This window comes from Peromyscus leucopus, chromosome 4, assembly GCF_004664715.2.
Source record: "Peromyscus leucopus breed LL Stock chromosome 4, UCI_PerLeu_2.1, whole genome shotgun sequence".
In the NCBI taxonomy this organism is placed as follows: domain Eukaryota; kingdom Metazoa; phylum Chordata; class Mammalia; order Rodentia; family Cricetidae; genus Peromyscus; species Peromyscus leucopus.
Genome location: NC_051066.1, coordinates 12,160,442 through 12,187,674, shown reverse-complemented (window position 1 = coordinate 12,187,674; position 27,233 = coordinate 12,160,442). Strand labels below are relative to the sequence as shown.

The following is a 27,233-nucleotide window of genomic DNA, read 5'->3' as shown; positions in this document are numbered from 1 at the left end:
TTAAAAATAGCCAGCACAGAACCCCATGCTGCCTAGCCTCTTTCAGGGGCCATCTGCCCAACTGGGCAGAACACCAATGGCATCTAGCCTGACACTTAGGATGAGTCTCCCGGGAACCAGGTCCTTACAGGCCTTAGGGAGGGCCCCAGAGCTCTGCCAACTGTACTTTTCCAGCCTCCAAGCTCAGGCCCCAGCAGCCACACATCACTGTGGCAGGTCCCTACCCAGAACAAAGCTTGAACTGTCCATGTTCTGCAAGGGCTGAAGAATAGTAGTCTCCCCTCCCCGAGGCCTCCTGGCCCAGGCCTGAGCGAATGCAGAGTGGACAGGATGATTACTCTGCTAAGTGACAGTTCTGGGACCAGAGATGATAGGTCCCACCCACAGGAAGAAACCAAGAAGGTCCTTGACCATGGAGCCCAGCCTCTTGGCTTCAGCTAGACTCTCCAAGCCCCAGTGGTGCCTCTCATAACTCCAAACTGCCCCAAGTTTCTTGGGAGCCCCATGAAGCTCACAGGAAGCACACAGCAGCTTTTGAAAATGATGGAGTTCTCATCCAGCTCTCCACAGCCACTATAATCCTCTGAGATGTCCCGCGGCCCTGTGGGGCCTACTCCTTCCTCTCCACGCTCTGGCATACTAGAACCCCCTGAATCACATGAGCCGAGACTCAAAGCTGTAGGCACTCTGCATGAGCAGAACAGCTTGGTCTGGGTTGTGTCAGTGGCTGCCAGAGTCAGAAGGAACAAGAATGAATCCGCGGGCCTTGAATTTGCCAGTCTCCACAAGTGCTCACACAGCTGGCTTCCTTCACAAATCACAGGGAAGCTGACCATATGGACAGGACCTACCAAGTGCTACCAAGTCCCCATGTGACCTCAGGCAAGACCCCTCCCCTCTTTGAGCAGCCAAGGGGAATGGAGTGTCATGGCAGCTGGAGGCTCTCCTCCATCCCCCAACATCCTGCCAACTTGCTGCTGGGAAATGAAGGGTCAGCCCAGTGGCCTTGGCCTTGGCAGGCCGCCTAGGCCAAGGGACCTTTCCCTTGGAGATCTGATGTGATCAAGATAAACCAAGGCCTGTCCTCTTAGAGCATGGCAGGCATCACCAATCAATCACTGTTCTGTCCCTGGGCTCAGTTGAGATGGTTGGTGACAGTCTAGGAAGTGGACTAAGAAGAAGGGCACAGAACCCCAGGGAAAAGCCAGCTGCCCTGGTTAGCTTCCTGAGGGCAGTTCTGCCCAGCCCCCCTTCACTAATGACCATCCAGAGGTGGGTGAATATCAGAGGCCTGGGCAACTCAGGCAGGCCTATAAATACCAGCCTTGACCAGCCACCCGTGAGATGCAGAACAGAGACAAGACACCCTCCCTGTTCAGCAAGGAGACACCAATACAATCCACAGCTTCTCTGCCAGTTACAGATTAGGAGGGCAGCCTACTTCTTATGAAATCTCAGTGTGCAGGATGCTGAGGTCACCCCATCCCACTTAAGATGTCACCTAGGTCTCTGCTGGCAAGAGCAGATGTGTAACTCCAACCACCAACCACTCGGGGATCCAGGTTAGGGTGCCATGGGTCCTGGATAACAGGAATGGATCCTTTAAGGGACTGAATGGCGCTCCACCCTATTCCCCAGTGAAATAGGTGATGATTTCAGGGCAGTCTGCAGAGGACAATGTCCTGTGACCCCATAGACATGATCTTCCCTCTACCCTAGAACCTTATTTCTTCCTGAATATGGGTCACTAGAAGGATCCTTGGCCCAGAGCAGACAGATGGGTTGGTACAAAACTATCCCTACCCACAGTAGAGAAACTGGATGCATGGCCTCACCTCGTGGCCAGGTGTGACAGGTTTGGCAGACAGAAAGTAATCTCTCATGATTGAGGGCAGGCCTGCCAGCCTCGGCTGACACCATCCTAGGTTACCCCTTCTCTTTATTCTGAGTCTTGACTGCCTGTGACAGCTCCCTAGGTATGACAGACTCTGTCTGGTGACACGCAGATCAAGGGCCACCGGGTTCCCGTCGCCCTTGCTGGTGCCACAGCTCAAACCATAGTCTTTGTGCCCGTCACCATACTGAGGCGGGGGGGGGGGGGGCCGGCGCCGGACAGACAGACAGACAGACACACACACACACACACACACACACACACACAGTCATCAGTGCTGGCTGACACAGACACTCCAGGATCATAAAAACAAAAGAAACCAAAGCATGCAGACTTGATGTCCTGGGCTTTCCCTCTCCTTCCCCAAATCAAGCATTTCCCAATCAGGACCTCTAAGGACCTTTCCCCGGCTGCTACTTTTACCACAAGAAACACCATCTACTTCACTGCCAGAACATTCTGGAAGCCTGCTGTCCTGCTCTACATGCAGATGCACTGTCAGAGATTCCAGGATGAGCAGATCCTGGCCTACCTAAGAGTTCACAGCAATGAGACACATGTGTGTTTGTGCATGAGCATGTAGGTATGTGTGCTCACTCTCCGCCCCACCCCTAGCCTCACCCCTCTGCTGACCATACCTTCTGCACATGACCCTGCAAGGGCCAGGAGGAGACAGGGAAGACCTCAGGAAGAAAAGGAAGCAGGCCAGACAGACCTGTGGCTCCCACCTGTCATTTCCCCCTAAGCTGTCGCCCCATTGTTACTGATCAATGATGGAGCAGTTGCTGACTCAACAAGGGGTCCCCGTGTGAGCTGGACAGCAGTCAGTGACGGCTCCTCTGTCTCCCTCCCTGGGAAAGGGGGTCAGCACCCTAACCATGCACGAGCAATCTACCATGCTGCCTCCACTGAGGTCCTGCAAAGAGGAGAAAGGCTCTCCTCCAACTAAGCTGGCCACACAATCCAGCTCAACCCTGACAGCAGGTTCACCAGGACCAGGTGGTCAGGATGTTTGATGTCGCCAGGTGGGACAATTAAAACCATCTTGCTGGCAAGATGAGCAGCTGAGTGATGAAAATTGCCACTTCCCATCCCAATCTCCTCTCTCAGACAGTCCAATTACCTGGAATTAGTCAGGCAGCACCAGCTGGGAAATGGGGTGTCACCCACTGGATGGATGCCAACAAGAAAGCAGAGGCACTGGGGGCGGGGAGGACCCCAGGAGCTAGCTGGGTCAGCCCAGGAGAAAGGACTGGTTAAAGACTGGGGTCACAGCGGCACAGGGACCTAGTGTCATGCTGAGACGCTGGTGGATGGTCCCTACCCAGCATACAGGGCTCAGGAGGGCCCATACTGCAGGATCCCCAAAGCCCATACAACTGTGGCTGAGAGGTCTCACTCCAGGGGCATCTAGCACCTTTCAGACTGTGAAAAACAGGTGGGTTGTTTGTCTTTTTAATTCAAAGGTAGTTTTAACTCCGATTTTCTGTTTTTAAATCAAAGGTCGGCCTGGCAAGGACCCCTATTTCCTAAACCTTCTCTTTCCGCTGTGCACAGATTAGCCAATCGCATCCACCTGTGAGGTCAAGCACCCGCCAACGGGATAAGATCTAGTCATAACCTCTGTCAGGGATAGAAGATATGAGCGGTCTTGGCCTCAGTGTGTTCTGGCAAACCCCCTCTGAAAAGAGAATTTCCCTGACAAGACACTTGCCCTTTGTCTGTGTGTTTCTTTTCATGACACTAAGATAGTTCATTTTTGTTTCTAACATGTTGATTCGAATGTCCCAAAACGAAGTCAAGGCCCTGCCCTCATCACCTGAGGATGGACTTCCTCATCGTCTGAGGTGCCCAGTGAGGACGAGACCGCTGATGGAGCAGGAAAGGGAGCAAGCATCAGGAAGGAGCTGGCTGACATCCAAGGGCCCTCTACCTACAATCTGGACCTGTTGAGGGTACTCAGCACCTCCCACTGCACCCCAAAAAAGATGAAAGATCAGTTTCTCTAAAGCAGCCGGTGACTCACCAGGCATTCGTTTTCATTCCGAATGTTCTGTTGTTCTTAGATTTAGATTCGGGTGTGTCTGCCTGATATGCCGAGAATCTGCTTCATATTGAAGAATGGCTGTTACAGCCCCGAGTACCAGGAACATTCTGTTTCTCCCACCCAAACCACAAACTGACCCCAGTCACGACCTCTGCCTGGCTTACCCACTAAACAGCACCAGTGACGGCAGCCCTGTTCTAACTGTTGGGAAGTAGAAACAGTCGAGAAGCCTACCCAATGACAAATGGCCCAGAAGACGACGGACGGTCTGTTTGGTGGGAGCCTTAAGGAGGAAGAAGCAGGCTAGAGAGAGACAGCTTAGCAGTTAAGAGTACTTGCTGCTCTTGCGAAGGACCTGGGTTTGGTTCCTAGCACCCACTCTGGATGGCTCGCAACTACCTGTAACTCCAGTTCCAGGAGATGAGACAAATGTAAGTATTTTTGGTTTTGGTTTTGGTTTTGTAGAGTGAGGCACTGGAGAGATGATGGCTCAGCAGTTAAGAGCATATGTCGTTCTTAAAAAACAACAACCCAGGTTCAGCTCCCAGCACCCACATGGAGGTTCCCAATCATCACAATCATAACACTTCTCCCACCTGAAACATAAATGCAGTAAAACAACCATGCACATAAAATAAAATAAAGCTTTAAAAAAAAAAGATTGGGGATGCCCTGACCTTACCATGGCCTAGTAACCTTGAAAGCAAGCCCCAAAGACAACACAGCATGTGATTCTGTGGGCACAAAATATTCAGAACACAGAACAGGTCATGAGTGACAAGGGATTAGGGATGCTTGCTTCCTAGACATGAACTGCCCTCCAGGGAATTAAAAACATTTTGGAACTAGCATAAGTCTATAATTGCACAATGCTGTGGATGAAGTAAATGCTACCAACTGCACTTTATTTTTTTTTAAATTGGTGTTTTGCCTGCATGTATGCATAAGGGTGTCAGATCTTGGAGTTACAGACAGTTGTGAGCTGCCATGGGTGCTGGGAATTGAACCCAGGTCCTCTGGAAGAGCAGTCAGTGCTTTTTTGGGGGGGTTTGGTTTTGGTTTTTCGAGACAGAGTTTCGCTGTGTAGTCCTGGCTACCCTGGAACTTGTTTTATAGACCAGACTGGCCTCAAACTCACTAAGATCCACCTGCTTCTGCCTCCCAAGTGCTGGGTGTGTGCCACCACGGCCTGGTGCCGCCACCACCCAGCTGTTTTTTCAGTTTTTTGAGACAAGGTTTCTCTGTGTAGCCCTGACAATCCTAGAACTTGCTCTGTATACCAGGCTGTCCTTGAACTCGGAGATCCGCCTGTCTCTGCCTCCCAGGTGCTGAGATGAAAGGTGTGCTCCACCACCATCAGACCAAACTGCACTTTAAAATGAACACACTACCCAGGTGAGATAGCACACACCTATAATCCCAGCATTGGGAAAACAGAGGCAAGAAAATCAGGAGTTCGAAGTCATCTTCAGCTTTATAGTGAGTTCAAGGCCAGCCTATGCTACATAAGACCCTGTGTCTGAAACCAAGCCATTTTATGTTGTGTGAATTTTTTTCAAGATTTATTCATTTGTATGTGTTTTGCCTGCATATATATCTGTGTGAGGGTATCTGATCCCCTGGAACTGGAGTTACAGACAGTTATGAGCTGCCATGTGGGTACTGGAAATTGAACTCAGGTCCTCTGAAGAGCAGCCAATGTTCTTAACCACTGAGCCATCCCTCTGGCCCCATGTTGTGTGAATTTTATCTCAGTATTTAAAGTCAAAGAGAAGGCAATGTGGTGGGGCTGGTCTGGGACAGTACTCCAGAACTGGAAGCTGGCTCTGCTACAAGGAGCAGTCTCCTAAGGGAGAAGCAAGTTCATCCCATAGGCCCTGAGGATCTGCCCCAGGGGTGGCCTTCTGTGAGTCCTGGCTGCAGTAACAAGTTACCCCAAACTGCCGTGCATAAAAAGAACACAGTTTACCACCTTATGGCTCAGGAGGCCACAATCCAAAACAGGTCCTTGTGTCCTGTCAGGAGGCTCCAGGGGAGAAGTAACCCTTGCCTTGCCTTTCTGGCTGCTAGCTTGGCTTCTATCCCAGGCCAGACACTACATTATCCCAGCCTCTGTATCTATCACCAATTCTTGACTCTCTGACCCTTGCCTCCCTGGGTCCTTCTTATCTCAAACATTCATTACACCCGCAAACATCACAACTGTAGGAACTGATTTCCCTGGCACACCTACGAAGTGTGTGCCCAAAGATTAGGAGGATGGCGGATGTTGGGTGGGAGGCACCATTCAGCCTCCCTTAATGAGTTGTAGCCTGTGGGTTATCACAGCCTGTGGGTACCAGGGCTGCACACCACATAGGCTTAAAGCAACCCTGGGGGGTGATGACACAACTAAGCATCTTTACCTGACATCACCTGGCTTGTAGGAGCATCCTTCCTGAGCCTTGGTAACACGTCCTTCCTCCTAGCCATTCTGACCTCAAGTTAGGACAACCCCAGGCTTCAGGTGGGTTCTGGCCAGGACAAAGACGCCTCCACACTCCTGGGCTGCTTTGCCCCTCCCTCTCTCCTCCACCCCATGTCTGATTCCCCCGCTAAGCAGAGTGAGACTCAGACTAAGTCCCTAATTCATTGCCTATGAGAAGTGTAATTGAAGCTTTTACAGAAAATCAGCTTATTATACAAAGTGCAAGGGTTGTGAAAAGGATTCTTTTTTAAACAGCATGCTGGGCTCCCATCCAGCCGGGAGGAATCCAGGGAGAGTCCTGGGGCAGTGGGCTCGGTGTGTGGGATTTCAAACAGGAAAAGTGTTCAGCTAAACAAAACCTTCTGTTACTTATTAACACCGGGAAGCGTTTTCAGGCGAAGAAGAGACTGCCAGTTGTCCCGGGAAGTGCTGCTGGGGCCCTCAGAAAACCCAGCTCCCCGTGACAATCTCAACCCGTCTGGAAGAAGAGAGAGCAGCTCTCAGACTCAGCATGCTCAGCAAGGTCCTGGTCACCTGGGCCCACCCAGGAGCAGGGGCATGGAAACCAAGACACCATTTTCTCTAGAATGATCCAGCGTTGGTCAGACCCAGAAGGAGAGGCAAGAGCGTTGAGAAGGCGGGGCAGAGTCTAGCTGTGAGGATGAGAGGTTCAGAGGGAGGCTCTGGGAGAGCCATGGAGGGCTAGGGTTGGTCAAGGCCACCCTCCATCATTCAAGAGGTTCCTGCCTCATTTAAAAACAACAACAACAACAAAACCCTATTATTACATTTATTTAAGGGGAGGGGGCCCTGCACCGTGCACACGTGGAGATCTGAAGACACCTTGCCAAAGACACCTTGCACGAGTCTGTTCTCTCCTTCTACCTTGTGAGTCCTGGGATTGAACTCAGGTCCTCGGGCTTGGTGGCAAGTGCCTTTACCCACTGAGCCACCTTGCAGGCTCTCCTCCCTCATTTTATTGCCTCCCACCTGTCTCCAGCACCTCCTCATGCTCTGGTCAATAAAAGGGTGACTTGGTATACTTGGTGACACAAACTTATGCTCCAGAAGAAGGCTTAGCTCCTCTAATCTCCAGAAGGTGACTTCTCACCTGTCAACCATAGTCTGGTAAAGCCAGACCCTTGGCAGCCCTCCAGGCCTGGGCTCAGGGTGGGGCTTCGGGTCACACAGTATCATGCAGTAGAGAGGACCAAGGTGTCCCCACGACTCACGACCACGGCAGACCCATCAGCATGGTGGGCTCCCTACTGGCAATGCTCTGGCCAGTTGTCCCACGGGAGCAGCTGGCGGGTGAAACACCAGCTGTGGGACTCTGCTAGGAGAGGAGCCCTCTGCCACCCTCTTCTAGACACTGGCCAACTTCATCTACTAACATGGCTCCTTGACTGTAACAGACTGTGGCTATGAACTCAAACTTTCCTGCATCCTGTGAGGCCTCGCTGGTCGATCATGGAAGCAGAGGGATGTTTCCACCCTAACCACTTGGTAAACCACCACCAGGGTCTCGCTGCCAAGTGTAAGGCCCCCGGAAAAGGCCGTCCACACTGTCCGTGGGGGCATCTCAGCCTCAGAGGGCAGGGAACGGCGGCTGGATCACACCCGGGCAGCCCCGTCCCCCACACTGTCACCAAATAACACGTGGCTGACAGCGGGCCACGGCAGCTGGCCACCCTCCAGTTTGGGGATACTATACTAGGGTGGGGGAAGGGGACACACTTAGGACTCTGCGCGGGGTCAGTGTGGCGGCTGGAATCTGCTGAGAGAATGTCACTGTTGTCTGTGAGTCTACGACACAGAGTGTGCTGAGCCAGGTGGGCTGCACAGCTGTGACGAAGAACATCACAGTGACGGGCCAGCGCGGCAAAGAGCACACAGCTGCTCGGTTCCCAAACAAACAGCTCCAAGCCCTGTGTCCAGAAACGGCACTGTTTTCAACCGGACGCCTGTAAGTGGAGCCTCTTACGGACTTTGTAGGGGTAACCTACAGCAGGGTGGGGCTGGGCAGGCCACAGGTGTGTGCTGCTGGGTAAAGCCCAGGGTGCTGAAGGGACACAACTTACTGTTTGGTTTTTGCTTAAGGGTAGCTTTTTGTTGTTGCTGTTGTTTTTGACGGAGGTCTCACAATGTAGCCCAGGCTAGCCTTGATGTAACCCAGGCTGGCCTTAACTCTTAGATCTGCCTCCGCCTCAAGTGGAGTATACGCCATCACATCAGCTCTCAGCTATTTGTTGTTATAACTGAAGAAGCACTGCAAACATCCCTTTCTGTCTCCTGATTTGTTTGAAAACATTGTAAAACAGCCTGCCTTCTGGTTAACAAAAAAAAAAAAGACTTTGACTCAAAGGAACTTTCAAGGCCCTGAAGAAGCCATGCAACAAATGTCTCATAGATGCACTGACATGGCACCTGACCTAGGACTCTCAGAGGTAAGTGAGCCAACAGCTACCACCAAGGGACACCATGCTCCCCCAGGACCCAGCATGTGGCCCTACAGACAAAGCAGAGTACATCAAGGCAACACTCAGTGGATAGCAACCTCATGATGTCACTTGTATCCAGGGTGGCCAGCATGCTCAGCTCTCAGGAGGGGCCATTGCTGTTACCCTTGCCACTGGCCTGTATCATCAGGGAGCCCTCAGGTGTGGCAGGAAATGATAGCTTGTGTGTGCCCCCCAGGTGACCTGAAACCTATCTCCCTGACCTGTACCATCAGAGGTCAAAATCTTTAATGACCAGGTCTCAAAGGTGCCACCCAACTCTCCCCCTGCATCCCACCCATGAATCAGAGATAGAGGCCACAGGCCTCAGGAACATCAGTAGCTAAAAAACCGTGTTGTCCATAAAGATCAGAGTAAGGCAATCTATAGGGGCTGGGTTCTCTACAAGTTCTACAGGAGCCCTAAGGCTTGTGGGCAGAGAAGTGCACTTCACTTCGCTCCAGCCCCAGCCCTGTGAGCTCACACCAGCTCTAGCATTCAAACCAGGACCCTGGTCCAGAGCTGAGGAGGTGCATTCAGGCAGGTAGGCAATGATCTGTGGTAGGGTTAATTTGCTGATCTTATTACCTAAATCGAAAGCGATTTTGCAGCCGTCAGTAACATGCTTGCAAGATTTCCCTGGTGTGAACCCACAGGCCCCCCCTTCCCCACAACCTTGGCTGCTGCCAATACGAAGCCAGAGTGCACTGTGAAAGCTAGTTCAGACCCACAGGCAGGGGATGTCTATTCATCTTGGTAGCACCGGGATTAAAGGGCCTGCCCTCCCAGCGTCACTCCGGAACTCACCTGATCCCTTTGTTCTGTGCGATGCTGTGCAGAGACAGTCGGGACACCGCAGAGATGACCTGGGGAACACAAGAGAGAGAGTTCTGTAACGTCAGACCATCAGGAAGTCATCACAAGCCGCACCGAGTGTTCTGCAAGCGTGGAAACCGATAACTAAGCACACCTTTTAAGAACGACAGGGAGCTTCCCGGGCTCAGCACCGGTGCAGTGTTTATTGCATGAAATCTGTCATTTGGCCACGTTATTATTTGCTGAGAGCGGTCGTGCTCGTGGTAAGGTGCCTCGGGGAGGAATGGGTTTCCATTCCTGTGGCTGTGCTCCTTCTCCAACCCCTGGCCCAGCGATGAGCTCCCACACTGCTTTCTTTAGCAGGGAGAAGAAATGCTTTCTTGGGGCTGCTGTGGGTCTGCCTTAGCAGAGGTCACAACTACAAAGGGCTCATCCAGTGCTGCTATTCTAGAAAGGTCTACATGACTAACAGCAGCCCACGTCCACAGTAAGTCCTAAACCCATCTCGGAGATGGAGAAATGGAGGCCCAGAGAGGTTCAGTGACTGACCACAATCACACCAGAGCTGCGGGGCCACAGGGACAGACATCCACGTGCAGTGCTTGCCCCAGACCCGTGTCCGACATCTCAGCAGACACCGGCTCCCAGCCGGGATGTCAAGGGATAAGGAGCTGCAGGTACTGAGCCACATGGATCTTTGTAATATCTCCCAGACACAAAACAGACTCCTCAAAACACAAGCTTGGAAACACAGAGTAGGCAGCAGTGGGCATTCCTCAGCCCCAGCGACCCGGTCCAGCCCTAATTAACCAGGACCTTCCAGACAGGTAGCTCTCCCAACCTCAAATGCCTGTTAGTCCACAGAGCTTCATAAGGACTCACAGAAAGTAAGCAGGGGGAGGGGGAGGTGCACTGCCGGAGGCCCCACAGGTCAGTGTGAGGAAACTAAGGGAGGGGAGAAGGAAATGGCTGGCCCAAGACTACAGTGTGACATAACCAGAGACAGAAAAAGAGAACCTGTCCCCGGTCCATCAACAGAAGGAACGGGTACCAAGCATGCCTGATAGCAGGCACCAGGCACAAACCTGAACCCTGAGACTGCCACGCATGTGTCAGCCACATTCATGTGTCCGTGCAGGCTCATATGTGTCCTGCGGGTGTAAATGAGCATAACTATGTGTGCATATTACTTATACGTCTGCATGTGTGTGTGCTGCAAGCTCTCAAGTGTGCTTTATGTGCATGTTCACGTGCACCTGGGGTGGGGACGAGAACCAGGAAAATGGTCTTGTAAGCCACTGCTCACTCTACAGACACCAGACACTGGCTGTCCTGGGAAACTGAGCTCAGAGGGTGTCACACGCGCTACCCCATTGGATTCCCGGCCTCACCTTCTCACTGTGCACACTTGGTAAGCAGAAAAAGAGGCGCGCTCATTTACACAAAGCCCCCAGCAGGAACACACTCCCTGGGGTTCCTTTAGGCTGTTCTGCACTCAGCAGCAATTTTCAAAGGGAAAACACCACCACAGCAAAGGCTTTTTCTATGCCTAGTGGGCGGTGGACTCGGCCCACAGCTGAGTGTGTGTCTGGGCCTCCTGTCAGTGTCTACATTTCAGGGGCTGAGACTCAGGGAAGTTATGATGGGGAATAACTGGGGTCCTCTGTATTTGCTCAGACAAGTGTCAAAAGGCTGATGTGCAGCTGGCTCAGTCGTGGCCCCCACCAGCCTGCTCTACAAGGGGCCTTTTACAAATAACAAGCAAAATGGCTTTTCTTATTATTTTTGGCCTTTAAAGGCTCTAAATATTTAGGGGGAATAAAACTTAAGGCAATATTATATCCAACAGAAAGCTGGAAATGCAAGCCTTGAAGGATTTGGCTGCTGGACTATGGCACACTAGCTGCCCTTTTCCTATGCCTCCTGAGGCAGGTATTGCCAATCAATTGATATATACTTTCCCATGAGCCAACAGAGGCACAAAAACTTTAGCAGAGTCCTAAGATGGCACTAGTCATCAATCAGCCACACCACAGGAAGCCGCAACCGGTTTGCCAGCCAAGACTCACTGCCAAAGCCTCATTCCCACGGGTGGAAGACCACGCGACCACAACTGCCTACAGGTAGATGTAGGCCCTTCATGTCCATGTGTCTGTAATCTCAGGGGCCACATCCATGTGTCTGTTGTCCCAGGAAACAGTATCATTCCTGCAGCTGCTCTAAGCCTGGCCCTGGGCACACACACTTTGCTGCAAGACAAAAGTCACCACAAAAGGACCCAGCTCTGGAGCCACGGCGGCAGGCAGGCCAGGCAGCTCCTCCAGTGGTTTAAACATGGCCAGCTATGCTGGGGTGCTGCTCTTTCCTCCATGCTAATGTGCTATGTGCTTTCCATGTGGCGCGTGTGCAGGGAGGGGAGACTGACTCCAGTGACCCCAAGCAGTGTCTGCAGAGACATATACAGGACCCCAGGAGAACCATGGGTTAGATCGGAGCTGGAGGCTTCATGAGAGGCTTGATAAAGGGTAAGAGCAGAGCCAGCTCTTGCAAGAGAAGAAAAACAATTCAGAACCTCCCACCCCCCACAGTGCTCCTGGATGTGGCTTCCCACTCTCAGACTAGACAGCCAGGTATCCCCAGGGCTAACGCTCTCGGCTGACCATCAAAAGCCTCCCTGCCAGGGCCCCCGGGGACTTCTGAGCACGAAAATGTCAAATGATGACATTTTCCCAACTTTCATTTCCACCTCCCAGCTGCGTCCCTGATAATAAATGGAGACACCCCCGCTTCTCCCCTCTCTCCTCAGACAACCAGCTCCATCCTCGGTGCCATCGCTCACCCACCTCAAGACTCAAGCCTAGCTAGTGGTGTGTGCTGGGGCTGTACAGGGATCAGGAAGGAGAGGTCAAGCCCCATGAGAACAGCCATGCTACAGAAACAACCCAACCACCAGCTCCCAGACACTGGACTCACTGGGCCATTCACTCATATCCAAACATGCACAGTGGGCACTGGAGGAAGGAGTGAACAGTCTAGAGGATGCAGTGGCAGTCAAGGTCTGGATCATGGATGCAAATCTTGGCTCCACCCCACACACAGGTGCTCTATAACTCCAAATACCCAAACTCTAGCAGCCTACCACCCACCCCACACTGCCCCTCAGTGTCTGGGGTCCAAGAATCTACATTTATTGTCCATGTTCTATGTGACTGGGATGTGCGTCCTTCTCTGGCGAATAGGTGACACTGGTCACACTCCAAGCTGGGTCAAAGCCAGAGAAAGGACCGGAGCACACACCCAGACTGTCCACCTCTGGGGCGCCTTGCAGAGATAGTGCATCCAAAAGAACGCCCACAGGAGGTCAGTACCTTCCAGCTGGACAGCAAAGTAGAATGAGCAGGAAGGACCTAGGAACAGAGAGGGGGTGGTCTAGAGGCAGACTTGGGTCAACGGGAGAGCCATCCCCAGAGGAGGCCTCAGCAAGTCCGCTTTTCCCCCTATTACCAAGCAACAAATGACATTGTCCTGTGAGCCCAGAGCAACCCAAGCACCGGCAGCCAGACTTGGAGTTTTAGGCTTCCAATCTTGCCCAGGCCGAAGTCACAGGCAGGCAGAAGGCAACTGAGTCCCTCAAGGACAAAGATTACCCTTCTGCCCAGAAGTGACAGAACTGCCCCTACCCTCAGCCACAGGAAACAGGCACCTGCCCCCGTCACCGGTCTGGGCATTCTGGTCCTGGCAGGTGCAGGGGGGTTTGCCACAGCAAACTCAGCCTGATGAAACAGATGCAGCAGAGATGTGTAATGCTCGCCCCTGAAGCCAGAGCCCTAGTTTTCTCTGCACAGAACTCACAGCAAATGCCTGAGGGGATCCTAGGGGATATGAGGATCTAAACACCAGCTGCAAATCTGTGAGGATGTGCCCTGAGAACATTCTAGAAAGGTAGACGTCACCTCCCAGTACCTTCCCCAAAGGTCAACGTATCCAAAAAGGGTTAGCGTGAGACATCTTATACAGTTGCTTGGACAGCTGGAGAGATGCGGAGAGGGTGGAGCCGGGCAGCCAGTGGGGGGCCTGACCTGAATCCTGGTTCCAAGGGGGTTTTAAAACTTAGGGCTTTTCTCTATAGATGACTGTGTTTCTCCCTTGTTTGTCCAGTGATCTGGGCCCAGAAGTGTCCCCTGCAGCAGTTTCTAAGTGCTGGGAAATTTGGCAACATCCTAATTATATACACCCCGAGGGCTCCAGGGAAATGGAGTAGAGTGCATCACAACCAGGGACTCCAAGCCCCTCGGGAAATGATGCTGTAAGGGGAACCACTGGGGCAGAACGTGCTTGGAAATACACCCTGCATGTGAAAGGAATCGTTTCCAAAATACAGACCATACAGGACCAGGTGTGCAAGTCAGGCTGGAGAGAGAGCTCAGCAGTTCAGAGCACTGCTGTGCCGGGCAGCAGAGGCAGCACTCGGGAGGCAGGGCCAGGCAGATCTCTGTGAGTTCGAGGCCAGCCTAGGCTACAGAGCGAGTTCCAGGACAGGCTCCAAAGGTACACAGAGAAACCCTGTCTCAAAAAACAAACAAAAGAGCACTGCGGCTCTTTCAGATGATAAATAAGGTTCAATTCCCAGAACCCACAGGCATGGCAGCTTACAACTATCTGTAACTCCAGTCCCAGGGGATGCAACATGCTCTTCTGGTGTCCATGGGCACTGTATAAGCATGTTCACAAATACACATGCAGGCAAAATATTCATACACATTTTTTAAAAAAAGTAAAATGCATGCCCATTGAAAGAGCTGACAGACACCTCACAACATGTCAGCAGCCACTGTCACTGGAGAGGAGTCCTATCTGTCCTTGATTGACTCTGTTAGCATCCACCCACACCCCACATCCTATACCTTATAGATGTAAGCTCTACACAAAAACCTCCCTAAACACATCATTAAAACCCAAGACACAGAGCCAAGCCACAAAGCAGACAAACAAGACCACTCAAGTTCACTATGCTAATGGTCACATCATCCCAGAGTACAACAGCACACCCCCTCCCTCCTCCAATTCTCACTACATCCACCCGGAGACAGGGGGGGGGGTGTCCCCTCTTAAGAAACAAGAAATATTCTAGAGACAAGACTAAATGGAAATGAACTAGCATGTGAAGTGATGGCCTTTAACTTTGTGTTCCAAGTGGCTAGTACATAGAGGTCAATTGGCAGATGTTAATGGGGGGGGGGGACACGTGAGTGGATAAATGAGTAGGTGGGTGTGTGGTCTGATAGATGAGTGGATGGATAGATGACTGAATAGATGGAAGAGTAAGAATGGGTAGTGGGTAGATGCATGGATGATGGATGAGTTATTGGATAGATGAGTGGATAGAAGGATAGATGGGTGGGTGAATGATGAGTAGAGAGATATATGGATGAGTGAATAGTGAACAGATGCGTGGACAGGTGGATTAATGGATATATGGGGTAGGTGAGTAGGTAGATGGATAGGTGGGTGGGTGGATAGACAATGCATAGTGGCTAGAGATGCATAGATGGTGGATGGATGAGCAGGTAGTGGATGGAAGGTGAGTAAATGGATGGATGCATGTGTGGATGAATAAATGGATAGGGGATAGGTATATAAATGGATAGATGGACAGATGGGCTGATAGATAAGTGTGGTAGGCAAGTGAGTAAGTAGATGGATGATTAGATAAGTGGATAGATGGGTAGACTGCATGAATGATGGATGGGCTATTGGATGGATAAGCAATAATGGATGGATGGATGGATGGATGGATGGATGGATGGATGGATGGATGGATGGATGGGTGGGTGGGTGGATGGATAAGGTAGAAGGGATTAGCAAAAGAAGTTCCACTGTCTTAGTTTTTCTTCTGTTGCTGTGACAAAATCCCCTGACAAAAGCAACTTAAGGGAGGAAGGGATTGTTTTGGCTCACAGTTCAAGTCCATCATGTTGGAGAAGCCAAGGCACCGGGTGTTTGAAGAAACTGGTCACGTCACATCCACAATCAGGAAGCAGAGCGTGAATGCTAGTGTTTAGTCCACTTTCTCTACCACGCAGTCCAGGATCTCCTCCCAGAGAATGTTTGAGCCCACAGTTAAAATGGGCCATACCACATCAGCTAACTTAATCAAGACAATTCCTCATATGCATGCCCAGAGGCTACAGAAGCCCTCATAAGTGTGCCTGGAAGCTGGTTTCCTTAGTAATTCCAGATCCTATCAAGTTGGCAATTAAAACTAAGCATGCATCTGCTAAAAATGACCAAGTCCCTCCTTCTTAATTTTTGAGGACAACCACTCACTACATGCTGAGCAGCAGGATTAGCATACTGTATTCAGATAATGAGACCTAGAGAGAACAAGGACATTGCCCCAGGCCAATCTGGACTGCACTGTGCAGCCCTAGCATGTGTGTCTACTGGCCGTACCTCACCAGCTGCCGGTAACAAAAACCTTCTTTCCTGGTCCCAGTTGGACACTCCCCAGCCTTTCATGTGGTTACTGAGGTCTACCCAGCAGATCGAAGTAGATGTAAGAGATTCACCTGCAGGCTACCTTTTAACACCTCCTCCTGCCCAGGGTGACCTCAAAAGCCTTATGTTAAAAGTATTAGAGCCACCATTCACCATTGGCCTGGATCCCTGCAGGTCTGTGTGGAACAGCCACATCCCCTCTGCCATGTTTTGCCCACCCACAACCCTCTGCAGTGTTTAGCTATCTCCTATAGAAGCTGTCACAGTCCAGAACTATCTGTCACAGCAGCCAGGGCTGACATGTTCACACAGCACCTTAATCTCTCACTGTAACTCTCCACTAGCCGCTCGTCCAGCCAGACCTCCGTAGCATGACCCATCCAATCAAGCAGAAGCAATGAGAACAGCACTCCACTGCCCCAGAAGTAGCTGCCCTCAAAAGGACATAGGAGCCGAGCCTGCCAGGGTTTCCGGCTGCTCTGGGCCTTGGCTGGAGACACAGTGTATGAGGGCTGGGGAATGTGCCATCTGCCAGCCCCGCTTGCTTGGAGAAGCTGTGTGATCAGAAGAGTTTCCTGTCCCCAACTCTCTGCTGTCATTAAGGATCAATAAGCAGGGGCCGCTCAGACCTAGCCGGAGTGGCAAACTCCTTATCAGCCACCACCACTCATCTGAACCCACACGTGGGCAGAGTCAAATGGCACGATTATGAGACTCATTTGAATATGTTGCCCCGGAAACTCACCTATCTGCTGTGGAAATCTGTAGCCCACACTGCTTGCATATTCAGGGGCAAATCACCATAAATTGCTTTCCAAGCCCAGCCCGCAGACCCATCCCATTTCCCCCTTTTTCTAAATATCAAAAGCAAGGTCAGGGAAAACTTGGCGGTGCTGTCTTTGGAATGACAATTGGCCAGCAAGAAGTGATTAATTATGAAACGTGTATAATCAGAGCTTTGCAGTCAAGCTTCCACCAGAATGAGCTGGGAAAACAAAAGCAAACAGAGACACAGCCATTTCTCATCCACAGCATTTTGCTGTGGGATGTCACAGTGTCCAACACTGGTGTGTTTCTTTAAGGGAGTCAGCAGGTTGGGGAAGATAGGATGAGCCAATTCATGGGCCCCACAGCGGCTAAGTGGCAGAATGAAAAATGTCACTACTCAAGACACGTGAGGGGTGGCAACTTTAGAATGGAGTATTTTAAAGGAATTCCTGGCCATTCTTAGAAAAGCTGGGCGGGCGGATGGATGGATGGATGGATGGATGGATGGATGGATGGATGGATAGATGGATGGATGGGGAAGGGGACTCAGGGATCCCTCTGCCAGGCCCTCCTGATGAAGGAAAAGAAGAAACTTTTGAGTGCAGCTTCAGTTGAAGATTTCTGCACCACATTCTTCTGTCTACACACACACACACACACACACACACACACACACACACACACACACACACACACACACACACACACACGGAATGGCTGCCCTATTTTACACTGAGAAAAACAGAACCCAGAGAGCCAATGTGACTTCACCTTGTGCCTGTGCGGGCCTGGGCTTGGCTATGGCTCAAAGTCCAGATGCAGACATCTGGGAAGTGGAGAAGGGCCCTAACCTGGACACACAGCTGGCTACAGCCATGCTCCCCTTCTAGCATCTGTCCCACTCCTCATTAGAAACGAAATGCTGCAGATCTAGCCTGGAAGGTCTTCTTGATCACATCTTGTGTAGGGCGCAGAAAGACCAAAAGCACGAATGAGCCGCTCACAGAGGTGGCTGAGCAGAAGACCCAAAGGATGTTAATTGTGACAGCAACACCACCCACAACCGTGGAACTTGGGTGGTGAGCTGGTCAAACATAGCTTAGACCTCATATCCAGCTAAGCCCTGGCAAGGGACGGGGGCCGACCTGAAGAACAGCAACCTCTGGCTTCCTCCCTGTGTTCTCAGCTCCTACACCCTAGCTTCCTCATGTCTCCATGGCTGTAATGGGTGGGGCCATGGAGTATAACTTTCCCTCCTCTCTGATAGGAGGTGGACAAGCTGAGGGTGGAGTGATCACGGTCCTCACTTCTTCACACCTTTCCTGTCCCACTGCCATCGGCCTACCAGGACATAATGTGGGAGGGATCTGTCCTCAGGTAAATAGGGACAAGGGCCTAGGAAAAAGTCTGGCTAGGACACCTCAGAGACAATCACAGCATTTATCTTAGGAACCAGGACTTGGGGAGAGTGGAGGCCTATCTGCCCTCCCGGGTGATAGTAAGAAGCTGGGCACTGACTGGGCACATATCGCTCCCGGGGCATCTATTCCGAATGGGGAGGTTCCAAAGGCCTCTGTTAGACAGAGACAGTGGCTGAGATGGAAGCAGATGAAAGATGCATAAGCACATTAATAGTTATTAAGTGCCTACTATTTGTCAAGCATATTATAGAAACTATTTTAATTAATTTCAGATCGTGAATAAAACTGGCTCAGAAATATAAACCAGGAGAAACATAAGACCTGGCCTCAGGTCCTACCATTGACTACCCACACCACATCCCACTGAACAGGTCCCTATCTGTTATACTAGAGATGACAGATGACACACATTGTATTACCCACCCACTCACCCCCCCCACCCCCGCTATGCCCAGGAAGGCATTACTAATCAATCCTGGTACTCATTCCTACTAAAACTGGGGCTACCTACACAGTACACCCTTTGCAGTGCTCCCAGCAGCCTTTGCTATCAAATGTGTGATATACAATAAAGAAATTGCCCACTTGGGAAGCTCCTGGACAGAACAGCCACAGGGTTCCCCTGAGCATTGACCAGATCCACAAAGCCCTTTTGAGTCAAGGATCTGAGACATAACCAGACAGGGCTGGGTTGCAGTTATCCCAACCAGGACGCTGCAGCAAAATCCTCAGAGGAAGGAGCTTGGCCACCATCTGGTCCACACCCTTCAGTTAACCTAAAACCAGCTCAGGGGATGACAACAACCGAGAGGCCACCCAGCAATTTCCAGGCAGAACTCAGTCTAGGATAGAGGTTCCGTCTGCAGCCTGAGGCTCCTGTCTGCTTTACATGACGGGGGCATGGCCCCAGCCTCCTGCCAGCTCCTTGCCAGGAGTGCTTCCTTTATTTTCTCAAACCCCGAGGAGGCAGTTCTGTGGGGTTCCCCATTACAAAGGAGGCACTGAGGCCCAGGGGGTCCTGCTGAGAAGCCTGCACAGCCCTCTAACAACAGGGCCCCACTCTTGAACCCTCCCTCCCCAGAAAGGCCAGTTGTCCATCTGGATGTGAGGCTGAAGACAGTGGCTGATGGACAGGCACAGTCTCCAGAAGCACCGCATGGTCACTAAGCCAGGCTCTGCAGCTCCGTGGGGGACGGAAAGTCCACCCAACCTCTAGCTGACACCCACTGTGGGCTTGCCACTCACCTACAGAGGAGATGGCTGTCACACTGACAATCCAACCCCCGACACCAAAGGCCCAGGGCCACACTAAGGAGAGAGACCGAGGCTAAGCAGGCCTGTTCTAGGCCCAGTCCCTGTTCCGGAGACTCGGAGTCTCCTCAAGAGTGGAGAAATGAAACCAGCCGCTTACCCTGCCTCCACATCCTCAAGACCCTCGGGAAGAGAAGCAGGTCGGAAGCAGAGTCTGAGCCACACCTGCCCCACTGGGCTGGATGACCAGGACAATACGTCCCCTCCACATGTCTCAGTGAACTCAAGCATGGTCACAATATTCAATGAGACAGATTATACACTAAGGACACTAAGAGCAGCTCAAGGAGACTTGGCCCGTCTCAAGCCACTTGGCCACATCCAACCGAGCCCTGGGAAGAAAGCCATGGAGGCACAGAAGCGGCCACAGGGTCCCAAAGTCCACAAGAGAAGTGCACACACCAGGCCTGCTGAGCTCATCACTGTCACGCCAGCACTGACCCCCCATGTCTGAGCTGGAAGAACTTTGGCCCCTCCCAGAGCCCTTACTTTACAAGGGAAGACGTTCAGAAGTGCATGTGTTCAAAAAAAAAAAAAAAAAAAAGCCAGGCGGTGGTGGCGCACGCCTTTAATCCCAGCACTTGGGAGGCAGAGGCAGGAGGATCTCTGTGAGTTCGAGGCCAGCCTGGGCTACCAAGTGAGCTCCAGGAAAGGCGCAAAGCTACATAGAGAAATCCTGTCTCGAAAAACCAAAAAAAAAAGAAGAAGAAAAAAAAGAAGTGCATGTGTCCTGTCTGAGGCTCACAGCTGTGTGCAGAGCGGGTCCAGCAAGAGTAATGGTGGGAAGGTGGAGGGTTCCACAGGCTCTGTACTGAAGTGTTACTGCGCCCTTCCTCAAGTGAGGAAACCGAGGGTCCGAGCGGTCACCTGTACACATTCGCTACACACTCCGATGCCACATGAAAGCAAATCGCACTTCATCCTTTGAAGAGGAAGCATCTAGACGGAGCCAGAGCTGCCTGAGCCTCCAGAGGACCTGTGTCCACAGCATCTGGAGGAAGCATACGCTTCACTCCAGCTTCTCGCTCATCAAACTCCCAGCTGGCTTCACGGTGAGAGGTGATGGAGCCATGACCTGGAGGGGCTTAACGTGGCCCGAGGACTAATGGCCAGGACACCACGTGCATGGCTCTGGACTGACAGCTGAGGATCTTGCTGACTGTACGGGTTGCTTTTCCTGGCGGAGAAGGAAACTAAGGACGGAAAAGGTTTGCTTCGGCTCACGGTTTGAGAGAACATCCATCCTGTCAGCAGAAGACACAGTGGCGGGAGCTTGAAGCAGCTGGTCAAACTGCGTCCACAGCAGGGGAGCCAAGAGAGATGGATGCTGGTACTGAGGTTGCCTTCTCCTTTCCATTCAGCCCAGGATCGCAGTGAGATGATGCTGCCCACGTCCATGGTGGATCTTTCCTGCTCAAGTCAACCTCTCTGGAAAGGCCCTCAGAGACAGACTCAGAGGTGTGCCAACCACAAGGGTTAACCCACACCCTGATCAACTCCACACCCTTGCTACGCCACCCTTTAGGGGTGCCTGTGGGAGCACCTGGCCCCTGGGACCCCCAAGAAACTTCTCATCTGATATCTACTGGCAAAAGGGGTTGAGCCCCCTCCAGTCGTCAGGGGAGGGGTTCTCTGACCCTCTCAGGCCCACCGAGCGCATCCTAGAGATGCTGAAGTGGCACCGGGGGCACCTTTTACTGAGACCCTGAAGAAGGAACTGGGCCTTCCACCCAACGTGACTGAGTTCCTTATAAGAAGGGGGAGCCCGCCAAGCAGCGGTGGTGCACACCTTTAATCCTAGCACTCAGGAGGCAGAGCCAGGCGGATCTCTGTGAGTTCGAGGCCAGCCTGGTCTACAGAGCGAGATCTAAGACAGGCACCAAAACAACACAGAGAACCCCTGTCTCGAAAAACCAATAAATAAACAAACAAACAAACAAAAAAGAAGGGGGCGCTGGTGAGATGGTTTAGTGGTTAAGTGGATAAGAGCACTGGCTGCTCTTCCAGAAGCTTAAGTTCAGTCCCCAGCACCTACATGGTAGTTCACAACAATCTGTAACTCTAGGTCCAGAGGATTCAACTCCCTCTTCTGACATCCATGGGCCCTGGACACACATGTGGTGCACAGACATGCATGCAGGCGAACACTCATATACAACTTTTAAGATTTTTACTTATTTTATATGTATGAGTATTTTGCCTGATGTATGTCTATGTGCCACAGGCATGCTGTGCCTGCAGAGGCCAGAAGAAGGCACCGGATCCCATGGAATTGGAGTTACAGACTGTTGTGGGCAGCCAAGTGAGTGCTGGAAATCAAACCCAGGTCCTCTGGAAGAGCAGTCAGTGCTCTTAATCACTGAGCCACTTCGCTAGCCCCCATATATATATAAGTTTGTATTTTATATAAGTTTGTATTTTTACCTCATAAGGAGGTAAAGGCCAAGGCTGCTCTGGCAGAACTTCTGCAGCCAGAAGGTCTCTCCTAACCTCAGGAGGGGTGTAGCCCTCCACACCCCAATTTTAGAATTCTTGACAAAATTAATTCTTCTTTTCCTCCTTTTCCTTTTTGGCCGTGCTGGGTGGGGATGAAGCCAGGCCTTGTGCATGGTAGGCACTCACATGCCACAGAGCTACACCCTGGCCCAGGTTCTTGTTTTTCATGGCACCATGACTATAGTAGTTTGTTTCAGCCTCCAGGGGACATTAGCTTAAAGGTGAGCGTCACCAAGGGCGAGGCTCATCCTCCAGGCCAAACAAACAGCTTATTCTGCCCAGAACACTATCCTGGACATCCAGGGGCCTAAACTCTCACAGCAGAGGGCAGCCAGCCATCAAGGCAGGACCCCAGAAGGACTAGAAAGGGCCCCGAAGGTGACTGAACAAAAAAGGCAAAGCTCATCTGCCCGGGACATGGCTCCCATTGCTCTCTTTGTCAGACATCTAATGACCTTCCTTCCGAGGATGGCCTCCCAGGCCCCACTCCAGCACCCAGCCCCTGCCAGCACTCTGTGGGGATCCCTCCCTTCCGGCCCATCTACTCCTTACACAGATGGACACCATCATCTGCTCATCTAACACCCCCTGAGGGCTGAGAGGGAGCCCTGGTGATTGATAAATGTCACTCCACATAAAGCCTATAACCAGTAAGCTCCATGGAGGAACGATACGGGATCCACAGAGATGGCCTGTGGGCCACAGTGGGGAGGCAGCTGAGCCAGCTGCAAGACTCACAGAGTCGGCCGCTGACTGGCTGCGCGGGCACTTAAAAATTGACAGGGACATACTGGAACAACGTGTTACAAGAACAACTCACTCTGCCGCCTCGCACACTGGTCCAGATGATGGACAGGAACAGCGGGGGCTCAGCAAAGGGGTCCCCCCAGGAACATGCTGCAACCCTGAGCAATGAGCTCCCATCTCAGAAAACCTGCAGTCAGCTGGGGCTAGCCCGATATGCCCCTCTGAGTCAGAAGATCCCAGACTCAGTTCCACCCTGAGCTTTAAGCACACACACCCCAAGCCCTCACCTGAGGCTCACAGGCAACTGACAATTAACCTTAGTGACTCTTGTGGCCAAGGAGGGGATTCAAAATGAACAGTGAGATTTCAGAACATCAGCTCTAAAGCCCATTGAGACAGTCAACCACATACACGCACACAGGCAGGAGGGAAGATTTCAATGAAGCTGCCCATATGGGTATCACGGGTTCCTCACTCGAACACTAATTACGTGTCACTTATATACTTGCTCTACCTCCAGGTGGGACACAAGACACTAAGCCCAGTTCAGAGGCCACCCAGCAAAGAAGCACGTCCCTCTGTACCTGAGTCCTCTGCCCTCTGCCCTCAGGCCCACACATTCTGTCCAGTGACTAGAGGCCACCACTTCCCAGAAGGTCAACACATGCTGGGCAAGGAGCCATGTCTCCATGCAGGACCTAGTGTTTCCCTACAAAGTTCATCAAGCTATCCACAAAGAAGAATTTTCCCTATACCCATGAACACCTCTATTAGAAGTTCCTTGAAAACAAGACTGGAGATGTAGCCTGTGGTAGAGCACTTGCCTGGCATGCAGAAGGCCTGGTGGCTCAATCCCCAGAACCAATAAGAAAAAAAATTGCTTTAAAAAAACATCTATAGAGGCCAGGTAGTGGCGTTGGTGCATGCCTTTCATCCAACACGCAGATCTCTGAGTTCGAGGCCAGCCTGGTCTACAGAGTGAGTTCCAGGACAGCCAGGGCTACACAGAGGAACCCTGTCTTGAAAGAAAAGAAAAGAAAAGAAAAAGAAAAACCTATAGAGACTGGAAAGATGGCTCAGCAGTTGAGAGCACTTGCTGCTCTTCCAGAGGACCTGGGTTCAAATCCCAGAATTCACATGGTGGCTCACAACTATTTATAACTTGAGTTCTATTCCCAGCACCCATGTTGGGCTGTTCACAATTGCCTGTAACTCTTAACTCCGGGGACTCCAATGCCCTCTTCTGAACTCTTGTGGCATGCACACATAGACACAAATAAATAAATGTTTTTAAAAGTTTTCTAAGCAAACAAAAAAATAGCTTTCTATTTAAAGCATTTAGAGATAGTCTACCTATTTTCTCAGACTGACAAAAGCCCCAGGCCTCAGCTGGCGTGAGTGGCTGAGAGGAGTTAGTATGGCAAACTGCAATGCCCAGAGAGATAGGTGTGATGGGCAAGCCAACCCACTAGAGATACCAGGCTGACCCCAGGCTTACACCCATATCTTGCTGTGAACAACCAGGAGTGTCTAAGGGACATCACACCGATCTCCCTGTCCACAACTCCAAAGGGTCCACTTTAGGCCCACAAGCTCTTCCTGTGACCACCATGATGATAGCTTCTAAAGCACCTGAGCCTCCCCGGACGCTTGTCTCCAGAGGACTGCAAGGCAAAATCTATGCACATCAAATCTTGCTAATGGCTTCTGAACCTGTGCCACAGTCTTTGCTAATTCCAGAACACCCTGAGGTTCTCCCAACCACGAGCTTGTCCTGCTCAGGGCAGTGCAGTCAACACAGCCTTCTGCATCGCCGTGTCCAGCTGGAACTGGGCACCGCCAGCCCACTCCTACCTGCCACTTCAGGGTCTGGGTGGCCTGGCGTCCCTGTCACATTGATGAGCAGTCTGGCACAGTCAAATGCGGCTCTTAGGGCTCACTAACTCCAGAGAAGTAGGAGGCCCAAGGACCACTCTGCCCTGTGGCTACCATGAGCTTCACTGATGTGGCTAATTGTTTATCACAGGGCTCAGACAAATGCCACACACTGTGCGCACGGTCCAAGAAGCAGACAAGTTCCCTGAGTGGGCCTCCTCTTGAGGCTCCAAACATCAGAGTAGTGTCCTTCCTTGAACTGCTCCCAGCAGCCATGAAATGAGCTGCCCTGGTGCCAGGCCCCAGTCGGTGGTCATTTACAACCCAAGGGAGAGGCAGGTGCTCCACACTGTCTCCTGGACCTCAAAGGCCCACACAGCCCGAGAATCCCTCCCAGACTTGCCACAGAGTGCATGCCTTACTCCACAGGCAGAAAGAACAAGGAACTCCTCATCTGCCCTCTCCACGGGGCAGCTGTCCCTGACTGTTGAGCTCACTCATCTGCCCTCCAAGGGGCAGCTGCCCCTACCTGCTGAACTCACTATGGAAAATTCAGACACAGCCTCGAGGACTCCTGCTGGAGGCTGGGAAGGTTACAAACTGTCTCTCACTTATGATCTTGGTCAAGCCAAGCTGGTGACATGGCCCCATCTTCACCTACAAGATAAGGGTGGGAGACGACTAAGTCTAAGCACTAGCTAGGAGCCTAGACACTAGGTCTGTGTAAGAGCCAGTAAGGCAGAGGAATGGAGCTGGAAAGGAGGCAGGTCACCTGAGGTCAGGGAAGCCCTGAAGGCAGCTCTGATCCCAAATGGGTCATAATCATGGACAGGAACCTTTAAGGACAGCACATGATAGGCTGGGTCTCATCCAACATCCTGCCCACCCCAGCCTAGAGGCGTTTGAAGGACCACAAAACTCTACCCAGGGGCTGGAGATGTGGGTCAGTTGGTACAAGGCTTGCTGAGCATGCATAAAGCCCTCTTTTGAAAACCAAGAAGACCATAAAATAGGGCATGATGGCCACACCTTGTAACCCCAGCGCTTGGGAGGTGGATCATAAATTCTCTCCCAGTCATTCTTGGCTATATACCCAATTCAAGGCCAGTCTGAAATACATGAGACCCTGTGATGAGGAGGAGGAGGAGGAGGAAGGAGAGAAGGAAGGAGAGGAGGAGGAGAAGGAGGAAGGAGAGGAGGTGGTAGGACAACTCTATTCTAGAGAGAGGGGAGTCATCTTGGAGCCTGCCAAGTCCCCCACACTGAGGTGAGCAAGGAAGGCTATTATAACCCTATGTTGTGATGATAGAATCAAGTTCAGAGAGGAGGTCACCTTGTGACCACAGTCTGAGCTCTGACCTGGCCTGAGCAAGAGACAGGTAAAGACTAAAAAGCATCACACACTACTCCCCTCCATGCCCAGACCCATGTCCGACGTGCCTGTGCCTGAGTCTAGGGAACACAAATCCCAAATCTCTCTCTGATGACATGATATTAAGTCAGGCCCAAAAATGGATGCTGAGTCCTACTCCTCAGAGCACCCTATAGCCATTGCTCAGCCTAATGAGACATGCATAGTGTGGGGAAACACCCACTTCTGGAACAGTCCCAGAGAGCCCATCCATGCTAAGTACTTACTGCTGGTGACCAGGCCAGCTGTGAGTGCTCCAGCATGGCACCCAGCTCCTTCACATCTGGAGCTCAGGCACCACCTGAGAGTAGACAGCTCTGTAGTTTGACCAGGCTGTCCCCAATGCATGACAGGTTCAGAGGTGAGTGCTCAACCTGCAGCATCCTGACAGCAGGATCACCCTGCAGCATCCTGACAGCAGGATCACCTTGCAGCATCCTGACAGCAGGATTTCCCAGCTACTGACAGAGCAGATGCAACAGGAGGTCTTGCAGATAGATGGAGGCTCAACCTGAGAGCACATGGCTCCTGGGTTCAGGCACTAGTAGACGGGACAGGGTGGCAGTGACCACCACAGACTTAACCCACTCATGTTCCAGGAGGTGCCAAGAGGCCCCCAAAGACACACCCTGAGATCCTCGTCATCTCTGGGGGTGTAGATAAAACCGAATGAACTATGAGAGACCAGAGGCCTGTGGTGACACAGGAGGTAGGGTGGGGGGCACCAATGTTCCCTCTCTCCCCACCCCAGCAGCGCCCCCATCTCCTCAGCATCCAAGGCCCCAGGGACTCCAGCTCTATACCTGTCCAGGACAGGCCATCAAATTCAAGAGAGAACAGAAGGGAAAGGCTCCTTGGGAATCACCTCCCTACTATGCAAAGACAAGAGCACCCCCAAGGCCCCTCCAAGAGCAAAGGAAGCTGAGGGCTAGTCCAGCAGGTGAGCACCAGCCATGCAGGGCCTAGAGTCATACAGCCGCACTG

General features: G+C 51.8%; 1 protein-coding gene across 7 annotated transcripts in view; it reads right to left on the bottom strand.

Annotated features, from left to right (window-relative positions):
* Nucleotides 1-27,233, bottom strand: part of Vav2 (vav guanine nucleotide exchange factor 2) — a 167,686-nt gene that overhangs the window by 68,515 nt on the left and 71,938 nt on the right. For all 7 annotated transcript variants that reach the window (XM_037204643.1, XM_037204645.1, XM_037204644.1 and 4 more), the window contains exon 3: nt 9,714-9,772. In XM_037204643.1, the coding sequence (XP_037060538.1) occupies nt 9,714-9,772 (59 nt within the window). The remainder of the gene's footprint in view (nt 1-9,713; nt 9,773-27,233) is intronic.